Raw genomic sequence first — 12,823 nt, 5'->3', positions numbered from 1 at the left:
CCATCCACTGCTGGATGAAGGCCTCCATATGCTCCATCAATCATGGTGGTTGTTTAATCATCCTGCACCACCACCAATGTTATCCGTAGATGGTCATCATACTCAGATTACCGTGCTCATAAAATCATGGTGGCGAAATGTTATCTCACTCGCTTGGTATACAGGAGATCGTGTGTTCTATCCCGACCCTGATGGCTGTATATTTGGAGTTTGCGTGTCTCTCTCCCCGTGATCACGTGGATTTTTCTCCGCGTCCTCCGGTGTCACCCCTCCACATTTAGAAACATGCGTTTAGAGAATTCGGCTGCTATACATTTCCACGTGATAAGCCACTTCGTTGTGCTATCACTTGTGGCCAGGTCACTTCTGAAAAAGAGCTGTATAGCTCAGTGGGCCTAACCTGGTATATAAAAATTGTTAAAAGAAGCTAACCACTGTGCCACACTCGACCGCCCTGCATGTGTTATCTATTAACCGGCTATAATCACTACGCTATGAGGCATCTCTTCCGAACCAATGATACTCTGAGACCCTATATGTCTGCAGCACGATGGGCATCATGGGCGTTTTCTTGATGGTATACGTAGACCTTGACTGGACCAAGTAACATCAACGCAGCCCCTCTCAGTAGAGTTCGTTTCCAAGCATTGCAATGCAGTGCATCTGTAGTATAATAGCGCCGGCTGGTGGATAGCAGCGGCAACTGAGGTGGACAGACAGTACACAGGCCAGTGAGCATGTGCACGGTGTGTTGGCAGTGCGGAGGAATTAGGGCAAGGGTCATGGAGGACCCCATCTGGAGGCCCCTGGAACCTCCTAGCGGGTTCGAGCGAGAAGGGAGGCGTGGTCAGGGCGGAGTCAGGCCGCGCTGGGAGCATAAAAGGAGCCGAGAGCGGGGGGCTCGAGGTTGCCGGTTCTGGGAATGGACTCGTCTCATTGTTGCTGTCATCTCGTCGCCGTCGTCGCTAAACGTCTCCGCTCAATATCACGCTACGAAGGATAGTAGTTGGCTATCTAAGTCAGTGCCATCAGTGTTAGACGGCTAGTGTTGTGTACAGGCTAGGCTGAGCTACTGTGGAGAGTGTGCGGACGAGACCGTGGAAGTTGTGTTTAATAAATAAGGTGCCTCCTACAAACTCTGTCTCCGAATCAGTGACACTACACGTGGTTATAAGGCGTCTAAAATTGTAATACCTGATTGGCGTCGACGGTATAACCATGCTTCTTTGCAAAGATCTTTGCCAACGACACAGAGACGGCGTAGCCGACGATCGCTATCGCCAGTCCGTCGGCGATGAGCGAGGAGAAGTTGGTCACAGTTGGCAGCTGCGGCACTGGCAGCCTAGCCACAGTGAACAGACAAAACACAAAACAAAGGCAAATATCCCCTTTGTAGCCTTGGGGCAAGTGCCATTAGCGAGCACCTGTGAAGGTCGGCACGGCACACGAGGTGGGTGGTCAGCAACACGCCCGGCCGCCTTTGTCTCTCCAGTGGCGATGTTTACTACACATCGCACCGGGTAATCATTTTAGGCCGAGTCGACGTACATACATACAATCACGCAAAGACAAATATTTCCCCTCCCCCCACCCCCATATAATTCTGAAGAGTATTTGGGCAAAAGCTATCAAGGCCTAGCACACACACGAGACATGTTCTACCCTTGATTATTCCAAAATGTTGTTGTATTTGGATTTGTAAAAACAGGCTCACCCGGCAGGTATATTCCCAACCACTGTAACTCCAAACTTTTCTTCCAGCCGGGCGTAGAAGGAGATGACGGTAGCCAGAATAATCTAAAACAAGGGGCGCACGTTTCATCCGGTTTAGACTTTGAATTCAGTTGCCCGGACTCATTTGACAATAGGGCACGCCAAAGTGCCCTATTTTGGCGTGATTATAATCATATTATAATCATATTATAATCACGCCAAAATAGGGCACTTTGGCGTGCCCTATTGTGATTATAATCACGCCAAGATTGGAATTTGCAGGAAAAAGTATGTTTCCGTTGGCATGCTATTTTCTATCATCCATGCAAAGAATAGAACGAAATATTATGGTTCGGTATAAAATGTCAGCGGGATATGTGTTATCTTATTTTAATTTATATAGCGCCTTGATGAAGGCGCCGAACAAATAAGTAGCAATTTGTACAGCAGAAGTGTGATGGGATGAGATGAGTTGATGAGAAGGATGGCAGTGCATGGTGAATGTGATGACGCGTGAAATAAACAATGATGAAAGCGAGGATGAGTGGTTCACGATGAGTGGTTCATGATGAGTGGTTCATATTGAGCTGTTCACGGTGAGCGGTTCATGATGAGTGGTTCGTGATGAGTGTTTCATGAGTGATTAATGATGAGTGGTTAAGGATAAGTAGTTCACGATGAGTGGTTCATGATGAGTGGTTCATGATGAGTGGTTCGTGATGAGTGGTTCACGATGAGTGGTTCACGATGAGTGGTTCATGATGAGTGGTTCATGATGAGTAGTTCATGATGAGTGGTTCACGATGAGTGGTTCACGATAAGTGGTTCACGATGAGTGGTTCATGATGAGTGGTTCATGATGAGTGCTTCACGATGAGTGGTTCACGATGAGTGGTTCATGATGAGTGGTTCACGATGAGCGGTTCATGATGAGTGGTTCGTGATGAGTGTTTCATGATGAGTGATTCATGATGAGTGGTTCATGATGAGTGGTTCACGATGAGTAGTTCCCGGTGAGTGGTTCATGATGAGTGGTTCACGATGAGTGGTTCACGGTGAGTAGTTCACAGTGAGTGGTTCATGATGAGTGGTTCATGATGAGTGGTTCACGGTGAGTAGTTCATGATGAGTGGTTCATGATGAGTGGTTCGTGATGAGTGTTTCATGATGAGTGATTAATGATGAGTGGTTCATGATGAGTGGTTCACGATGAGTAGTTCCCGGTGAGTGGTTCATGATGAGTGGTTCACGATGAGTGGTTCACGGTGAGTAGTTCACAGTGAGTGGTTCATGATGAGTTGTTCACGATGAGTAGTTCCCGGTGAGTGGTTCATGATGAGTGGTTCATGATGAGTGGTTCATGATGAGTGGTTCACGATGAGTGGTTCACGATGAGTAGTTCACAGTGAGTGGTTCACGATGAGTGGTTCACGATGAGTGGTTCACGATGAGTGGTTCACGATGAGTGGTTCACGATGAGTAGTTCGTGATGAATGGTTCACGATGAGTGGTCCATGATGAGTGGTTCATGATAAGTGGTTCACGATGAGTGGTTCGTGATGAGTGGTTCATGATGAGTGGTTCATGAGTGGTTCAGGATGAGTGGTTCATGATGAGTGGTTCATGATGAGTGGTTCAGGATGAGTGGTTCATGATGAGTGGTTCACGATGAGTGGTTCATGATGAGTGGTTCATGATGAGTGCTTCACGATGAGTGGTTCACGATGAGTGGTTCATGATGAGTGGTTCACGATGAGCGGTTCATGATGAGTGGTTCGTGATGAGTGTTTCATGATGAGTGATTAATGATGAGTGGTTCATGATGAGTGGTTCACGATGAGTAGTTCCCGGTGAGTGGTTCATGATGAGTGGTTCACGGTGAGTAGTTCACAGTGAGTGGTTCACGATGAGTGGTTCGTGATGAGTAGTTCGTGATGAATGGTTCGCGATGAGTGGTTCACGATGAGTGGTCCATGATGAGTGGTTCATGATGAGTGGTTCACGATGAGTGGTTCGTGATGAGTGGTTCATGGTGAGTGGTTCACGATGAGTGGTTCACGATGAGTGGTTCACGGTGAGCGGTTCATGATGAGCGGTTCGTAATGAGTGTTTCATAATGAGTGATTAATGATGAGTGGTTAAGGATAAGTGGTTCACGGTGAGTGGTTCATGGTGAGTGGTTCATGATGAGTGGTTCACGATGAGTAGTTCGTGATGAGTGGTTCACGATGAGTGGTTCGTGATGAGTGGTTCATGATGAGCGAGTGTGCTGAATGGGCGGTGAAGTTGGGAAGAGGGATGGTGTTTATCGATGAGGCGGAAGGGAGTAGGGAAGAGGAATTTTGGTAAGTGAGTGTTTTAAGAGAACAAAAAATTAAAGTGAAGCCGAATGTTTGACACGTAGGGGCAGCTTGTTCCAGTGTAAGGGGGGGGTCAGAAGCCTTTTAGATGCATTGCTTCGAGTACTTGACTCTTATTTGTTGATTTACACAGCAGTACGTAATTTTCATTAAAAACAAGGGTCAGTACAATCTCTTCCCAAATCGAGAAATGCCGGCATAATGTTGTTGGGAAGAAGCACTCTCATTTAACTTCATAAAATAATGACATTTGTCAACAAATTAAATTCAATAAAAAAAACGATGGATTGACAGTCCACATCCTTGATTCTGACACTGCACTTGCACAGAGCGTGAAACCTCGGAGTTATCCCCGATTCTGAGCACTCTGGTTCAACGGTAACTCTCGTTCATTTCCGTTCTCCTTCTCACATTGTTGTTGTTGTTGTAGTAACTTTCTGACCCCGTGACCCTCACTGAACATCTGCGAAAAAGAGCTTCAAAGCTCATCGGATTTCTCCAGAATAAATTAAGATTGCGATGCCGATTCTCTCAATGAGGCAGCACCTGGCACCTCCGCGTGCACGAGATTCTCCCGTGTCCTGAGCCAAGCTGCCACCGAGACCTTTATCCAAACCTCCATCTCTCCTCTCTGGCCCTCTCAAATCCCTCACCTCCAAACTCCTGATGATCCAAATTACCACTGCAACACTTCTCGTACGTACTTGTATACATGAACTACATTATTGCATTATTCTGATCTCTCTTCTGGCTCCATATCCGATGTTAAATCAACTTGAAGAACGCACTTACCATGTTCAAAATTGTCGGCTCACCCCTGCCTACCTCTCCCCTCTAATCTCACTCTACTCCTCTCTACGCACTCTCCTACTTCTTCCCTCTAATCTCATTCTACTCCCCTCCATGCACTCTCTCCTCCATCAACCTTCAGTTGAAGCCCCAGTCAACCTTTGCTCAAGCGGAGATCGATCATTCCCCTCCACTGCCCTTAGGGTCTGCAATGTCCTGTCCCCGGCCATCTGTGCTGTTGGCTCCCTGACACCCGTTCATATAATTCCTCACAACTTTCCTCTTATCCTCTACGTATTTTTCTCTTGATAAAACAAACTAATCATCGATATCTTCTTTCCGCCAAATGTCATGTCCCGTTGGCTTGTCCAGAACCTTGAGATATGGTTCCATTTAGATGCTATATCAAATCCAAATTGTATTTTAACAGACTAACTTTACTTTGGTTCTGCTGTAGAATGGTTTAGCTTTCACTTTTAGAAAACTGTAGTATGCTAGAGGGTGTTATAACTGTTCTTGGGTTCTCACCAGGAGCAGTTCCACAGGAATTGGAGCTTTGAGCTTACTCTTGTACCGCTGGTTTATCTCTCTCACTGGAATGAGCACAGTCAAACACACCAGCGACGTCACCAGCTCTGCTATATTTGTGTTCGGTAGCTTCTGAAAAATATCAACCATTGTCTGAAAAACATAAAAAAAACACAAACAAGTAACAACATATCATTGTACTTTCGATGAACTCATTAAATATTTTCACGTTCGGTAACATTTTATCTTGAAATTATCTATCAATGTGACGTGCCAGAAAAAATGTTCTTCATGGTATGAGCAGAAAGACCCGGATTCATGAGTTTATATATTTTTTTAGGAAATTGACCAAAGTTGCAGAGCGTTGGCCGTTTTCCTCCTCCAACTTTGAGTGGTTATTGAATCGTCAAACGTCTCATGAGTCAAGGCCCAGGCTGCACCTTTCGACGGCAATGGTGTAACAAGGCCAGTGGTTTAATTGTCTCTCAAAGTTTTAAACGACATCAGGACCAAAGCAAAGTGCGTTGTTGGTGTGAATATGATCTCGCCACTTTTCACGTAAAACATATCACTTTAGGTTTTTTCTAATTTGTTGAACAGCACTGGATCCACGGACCCACATAGCACCACTCCACACCGTAAGCTCCAGCACCCCACACACGATCACACGAGTGCCCCCAAAGCTCGCTCTATATAACTGGAGAGCTCGCCAGTCTAAAAACAATCATTCCAGGGCTGCTTTTGGCACAGCTTCTGAAATATTTACAAACTATCATCATTGAGTAATGCTTACTCTACTGCTTGAAACTCTTGCCGAATGCAGGATCCATCGCACACAGATGTATCCCGGTTATATGCTGGATTAAATTTGTATTTAAATATGCAATTAAAATCCACTATAAATCAAACATCAAAGGCAGCTTGGGCCACTTCACTTGCTGATTCAGCAAGCGCATGCATAACTGCGAAAGAGCCCTGGACAGTAAAAAAAGGAAGGCCCTCCTCATTGAGCTCCGATGTTGAGCTCAATTGCGACTGATAAGCAATGGAGTGGCAGCCAAGCACGCTATAACCCATTCGACCGGAATGAGGACCTGCACAACCTACATTCAAGTCCCTGTAAAGGAGAAAAAACCTTATAAGAAGGCATGCGGGAGCGCAGTTCCCACAGGCATGAGGGGGCACCCACTTGAAAAAAAGAGGCAGTTTGCACTTTGCAGGCAATAGTGGGGAATCAAAGCCCAGTAAGAGCTATTCCTTAATACGCATTTTTTTCTAATAAAAAAAGGATGCCAACAATTACAGCGCTCTCTCTACAAAAACGGATCCCACATAATGTGTCGGTGGTGCTCCTGGCGCAGTGCGGAGGCTGCAGCAGGTGGTCTGCATTGGTACCATGAAAATTGAAGCGGGCCCAGAGAAGCGTGGCACCTGCAGGCCCAGCATGTTCTTGATTTGGGACACGAGGACGTGGATGGCGGCCGCGTTGGTGAAGGCGCTCACCAGTGGATCCGACAGGTAGATGGCCACGAAACCCAGCTGCAGGCTGAACATGATCAGCTGGTGGAACGTCACGGTGGAGGGCATTGGAACGTCGTCGGGTTCGAGAGGAGAGCGTTATTTGTCTCGTGCGTGGTGGAATCAAAACGTTTCCCTTCACCGCTGCTTCTTCTTCTTCTTCCACACTGCTAGGCTACGGAATTCCTTCCAATCGTCTCTTTTACCCAACACATGTCGAGGAATGTGTTACTTCTTATCAGTTGCAATTTCAATGGTGCTGTGTGTTGTTGGCCACTTGGAATGTTTATCAATTGGGCCTGTGCTCAACAAATGTATTCTAGAATATATATATAACAGGAAATACATTGCTGCTTTGTTCAACTCTTTTCCTTACACCTTTCGTTTTACATTTTACTATTCACCTAAAGGATTTAATATGAATCTTGATTTTAAGCTTTCGTGACTGCAGAAATCCATACTCTTTGGTTCTTTCGGTAAAGTCAAGTAGTTAGAAAAAAAAATAGATCACGACGTTTCGATCGCCACACAAGCAACCGTCTTCAGGTGGGAGTGAGAAACTCATGGGAAACTTCTCACTCCCACCTGAAGACGGTTGCTTGTGTGGCGATCGAAACGTCGTGATCTATTTTTTTTTCTAACTACGTGACTTTACCGAAAGAACCAAAGAGTATGGATTTAATATGACTGAAGAAAAACATGCTCCACTAATAAGTCATCAATGGTCAATGTCAAATTACGTACTTATACGACGCTTCCATGTACAATACAATAATTTACATGCACACATGTTAAACATTTGAATATAGAATGTACCGCATTCATATAAACGATAACAATAAAATAGTTAATTCTGCAGACCTTGGTCGATTCATTGCTGGATGAAGGCCTCTCAATGCCACGTTGGTCATTAGGATTATTTGATCATACTTCACCATCCTGGCTCGTGCAAGTTGGTGAAGGAGGGGTGGGCCGGGCTGGTCCGGCTTTCGCGGTTACCATGTTAGGTTACCGGGTTCACTCCGAAATGCAATGCTAACCACTGTGCCACTGCTCCACGATAAACGAATACAACGACGCACCCTACTTACTCACAAATGAGAATACTGATGTATACTCGCTCACGCTGTGCTGTAGCTACAATAAGTAGATGTACAGCCCACCATGATGAACACGATACAAATACCGTGTATAGCACAAACGCTATATTGCCGTAGAAGGCTCTTGTCCATCGCAACAGGTTCGCTGGTTTGTGTTGGTTCTGAAATAAAAACCAGCCCGGAGTTGTCCTCGTTCAAACAAACACTCCTGGGAAAGATTGACCTGAGAGAAGCACTGTTTTTTTGGGAGTTAAAAACTTCTGTTAACTTGTTTATTGTGTTAGCCGCAATTCGCCGAGGCAGCAGATATTCTCGCGCGGTGGCCAGAAGGCTTACTGGCGCCCCAGTTGACGTTCTAATTCTATACCCAAAGGTGGTCAGCTGGCCACAACGCAGAATTATCGTTTATTGGTTTAATTTTCAAAATCAAATTGTGTATGATTGATGAACGCAGAAACAATTCAAATGACCGAAGCACCTATTTCGGGTCCTATAAATATCAGCATCTTTAAAAAAAACAAAAAAATACTGCGCAGTAAAATATGGTAAGAGCTTCTGGTACAAGCCAAAGGTGGTCAGCTGGCCACAACGCAGAATTATCGTTTATTGGTTCAATTTTCAAAATCAAATTGCGTATGATTGATGAACGCAGAAACAATTCAAATGACCAAAGCACCTATTTCGGGTCCTATAAATATCGGCATCTTAAAACAATTTTTTTACTGCACAGTAAAATATGCTAAGAGCTTCTGGTACAAGCCACACGTGGTTGAGCCAACGCGCATTCATCTCTGAAACTGTGGATCAGCTACGACGCGTGTAAGTTTGCGAACAAGGAGAGGTCAAAAGGTGTCACAGGCACCTGAGTGAGGGCAAGGCCGCGGTCCAGACTGCGTCTGGATTTTGTCCGCGTCTGGAACCGCGGACAAAATTCAGTCCGGTTCGAGGCTGCGTTTGGCAATGCCGTGGACAGCTGAGGCAAGTGGCACCCAACTTTCATTTCATTTGTAGAGATTTAAAAGCTCACTTTTGTTTATCCCGTAAGCTCTGATTAGCTATCAACGCCACAAGCTTCATAATGGTTGTATGTATGTTCAACTTCTTTTGCACCGTACGTAGCCAACCATGCTATTTGGAGGCGTGGGAGAATGACAACAAACTAAGCACAAAAATCAGTTCTAAAGAAAAGGGTTCACGATCTATATTTAAAAGTGCATCAGCTCCAGTGGCTGCCTCATATCGGAAGGAAGATCGTTCCACGCGGCTGCAGAAGTGCAATCGAAAACGCGCGATGCAGTGACCGTCTTCGTTCGATGGTTAATTAAAAGCCGCTTCTGCGAGGATAACCAACGTTCACATGGATGGTTTATGCCCCGTGACAAGATCAGCAAAGGTATTGTGGTCCAATTGTGACAAGTGCTTCGTGTGTGTAATGAGTGCGCCCTGAGTCTGCAATGCATTCAGGCCTCTAAGCTGGGTTGCCTCGCTCTCGTTATCCCCATAGTGAGCGAGTTTCGTCGAGGTGCCCCATATTGAGGCTCCGGTGCCAGGTTCTGCAAAAAACAGAAGGTGTTCACGCCCCCTGATCTGGGCTTCAGAACGTCTCCTTACTCCGCTTGGTCCCAACCATTCGCTTGCTGTGGCATCCCCTATCAGACCTATCAAGAGTCCGTGTAACCCTACCAGCACATGTTTTTTTATGTGTATATATACACTTTTAAACAATAATATTTCTTTAATCCAATAGATACGTACACAGCTTCAGAATTGTAAGTGCACACATGCAAAGCGGCTCTTGGCAAATGTTTTGCTGCTCAAATGAGCATTGAGGCGGTGCTTTATCAACTGTTTACACGCCTGAGCCAGAGTGGTGAAAATTCCACATTCCTGTGGCCGAGACGAAGTCTGTCCGTAGCAAAACCACTGTTCACTTCCCCACTATTGGTGCTTTTTTTATTGACCCTGAAACGATGATGGGCTGATTCACCCCCCCCCCCCACCCAGGATTTTAACTCCGCAACCATCCAATTGCAAGCCGTTCACGCTACCGCTGAGCCATTTGCGCCGTTTGTGGCCATACAAGCGGGGGGCCATCATACCCAACGTGACTACCTCCGTCACGTGAATTGTCTCGCGTGCCTCCTCGAGTGGGCCCACATAGCCTGTCATGATGGCAACCGCTGTCGCAAGCAAGCAATGAGTGTGCGGTGAAACTGATCTCCTGTGGCAGCCCTGAGCCATTGGTGGAAGATTCACACTCCGACCACTTATTTCAATTCACCAATCTCAGAGGATGAAGGGGAGTGACTTAATTTCAGGACCTGGAACACACAAGCTTGTCAATTGTCAGATGAGTAATGTGTCAGAGTGCCACCATTAATATTCCGTCCGTTATAATGAAATGACCACATTAAATTAGTTTATGAATGTGAAAATATACTGCAGTGTGTATTGAAACAACAATGCATCATGGTTTTAATGTACGGTGCAATACTATTGTCATATGTCCCATAATATGAATCATCTACAAACTAATGACGTTTTGCTGCAAGTCCCCAATTTAATCCTGAAAGTGCGCACAGTAAAAAGGGAGGACACATCAGCCTTACATTAGATATGAGGTTTGTAATATGAATTTAAAACAAATGGTAGTCCAATGATTACTGGCAAAACTTCAGAACAGAACAATATTTCAATGCAATTAAATGCCCAATTTTGTGTTACCGCAGTGATGCATTATACTGTTTATACATTTGTAATCTTAATGAGAAATGTCGATTTGACATGCAGCACGATGCAGATTCTTTAATGCAACATATCAACTGGAGGCATCTTTTTTCTGAAAATTAGGATTCACTTTCCTTCAATCAATACTAACAATAAATCACATTTCACATGTTCATATTTTCATCTCTATTTTTACGGTGCCAAATTTGAGATTTGTGCAATGGCTGTTTCTTAAAAAAAGAAATTCATAAGATCTTTCCCATTCTCTTAGTCATGGCATTTTGCTCACAAACACTGTGTTAATCTTTTGAAATTCGTTTCTTTGGGCACCGCCGTACTGTACTTATATTTACTCTCTTGCATAAATATTTCCTGTGCATTGTTATTGTGATTATTGCCCACAACAAGAGATGTACTCGCTCAATGGAGACGTTCGAATGGGTCAGCTGCAGGACCACGTTTGTTTGTTTTTTACACTAGAAATGTAAATGAGATATTACATAAACTCCTTTAAAAAGTTTTTTTTTAAAACAACGGTTTTATTAACAACTTCGTTTAAGTCACGGTTGAGAAGTACGTCAATGGCACCTGAGACGCGCGGCACCTGCGTTTTGTACGAGCCGATTCCACAGTATAGGGACCGCGGCGTTTTTAACCTACACAAATATATATATAAATAATGAGCCGTCCATACAAAATGTCAATTGCTTTAAAGTAGCGAATTAATTGATTAATTCATGCCGATTTTGATACAAGCATGCATTGTCACCGGATCTGAGTATGTGTGCAAAAATGTGGAATTGATTGGACAACGGGAAGCGGACGAAATTTGGATTACAAGATTTGACCACGACAAACAGAGGAATCGAGTTAAGTAAAACCGTTGAAAAAAGAGATATTATCACTGTTGCTAGAAGAGTCGATGGTCAGCGCTCAATAATAAGAGTGCAAGCCAAGGGAGAGAATGCTTCCAAGGGAAATGGAGTGGTGAAATCAGCTCGTCTGTCTGCAGGTGCTAGGTGGATTATAGCTAGCCTCCAATACTCTATGGAGATACTGGGGGCATATCGTGAATACTGAAATTCGTGGCGAACGGCGAAGCTTTGTTCCATTACCCACAAAAAAAATGCTTGCGTCGACGCGGCATGGATCGATCATAGCTAAACCATTACGCAAACTCCGGTCATCTTCACAGTGGATTTTGGCGAACGACTGAACAAAGACGGCCACTGCATTGCGTGCTTTCAGATACGCCTCTGCGGCCGTCTGGAACGCTCTTCCTTCCGATATTCAGAAGCGACTGGAGCTATGCGCTATTAAATCTAGATTTAATAATTATTTTCTTGAGAACCGCTTTTTGTGTTCAGCTTGTTGTCCTTTCCCTGCAGCTCCGATTAGCACGGTTGGCTATGTAAGGTACGAAAGAAGTTCAACATACACACGTAGCTGATGATCACGATGAACTTTTTAGTCAACATCCTGCAACTGTCACTACCTTTGGTGGCTATGAGAACCCTATTTTCAAAGACCGAGACCTTTCAACTACAGAAATTGGAATATACATCAACATGTAAACACCTACTGTAGATTTATTTTTCAATGACTGTACCATTAATTTCAGCGACAATGATCGGCACTGATGCAAAAATGCTCTTATTTTGTGTGTTATAACATCACTACACGAATTGAATGTACATCGTATTTACAGGGACAACAACACTCGTGCTAACACCAACTTCAATGCGCCATTGCATTGCCTGCAGGTGGGAAGCAAAGGTCTCAGAACGAGGGTCTTCTTCACACAGTGGTCGTTGATTGCTGTAATTCTTTCGGAGTTCTATAGTGTATTCCTGTGACTTAAAAAACTGCATTAGTCTTTGATTGCCAACGTTATGCGTATGTTATAATGCATGCAGTATAAAATACGGATGGAGATAAGATATTGCCGTTCAAAATGTATTGCTACAGAAGGATACTGGCATCTAAACTGGACCCAAGAAGCGAGCAATGTATAACTAACAAAAAATTAGGTCGCACACAGAAGAAGACTTGATTATGCGGGCAGCGATGAGAAGTAAAAACTGGCAC

The 12,823-nt window shown here is 44.5% G+C and overlaps 1 protein-coding gene across 5 annotated transcripts in view; it reads right to left on the bottom strand.

The window, feature by feature from the left end:
* LOC133345861 (prestin-like) overlaps nucleotides 1-12,823 on the bottom strand; it is a 102,480-nt gene that overhangs the window by 51,692 nt on the left and 37,965 nt on the right. For all 5 annotated transcript variants that reach the window (XM_061556909.1, XM_061556908.1, XM_061556910.1 and 2 more), the window contains exons 5-8: nucleotides 6,786-6,950; nucleotides 5,391-5,543; nucleotides 1,715-1,797; nucleotides 1,195-1,342 (exon numbers count right to left, since the gene is read on the bottom strand). In XM_061556909.1, coding sequence (XP_061412893.1) covers nucleotides 1,195-1,342; nucleotides 1,715-1,797; nucleotides 5,391-5,543; nucleotides 6,786-6,950 — 549 coding nt within the window. The remainder of the gene's footprint in view (nucleotides 1-1,194; nucleotides 1,343-1,714; nucleotides 1,798-5,390; nucleotides 5,544-6,785; nucleotides 6,951-12,823) is intronic.

This window comes from Lethenteron reissneri, chromosome 23 (assembly GCF_015708825.2).
Source record: "Lethenteron reissneri isolate LAM-NWPU_2019-01 chromosome 23, ASM1570882v1, whole genome shotgun sequence".
Lineage (NCBI taxonomy): Eukaryota > Metazoa > Chordata > Hyperoartia > Petromyzontiformes > Petromyzontidae > Lethenteron > Lethenteron reissneri.
Note: the sequence above shows the minus strand (reverse complement) of the source record. Positions and strands in the feature narration are given on the sequence as shown.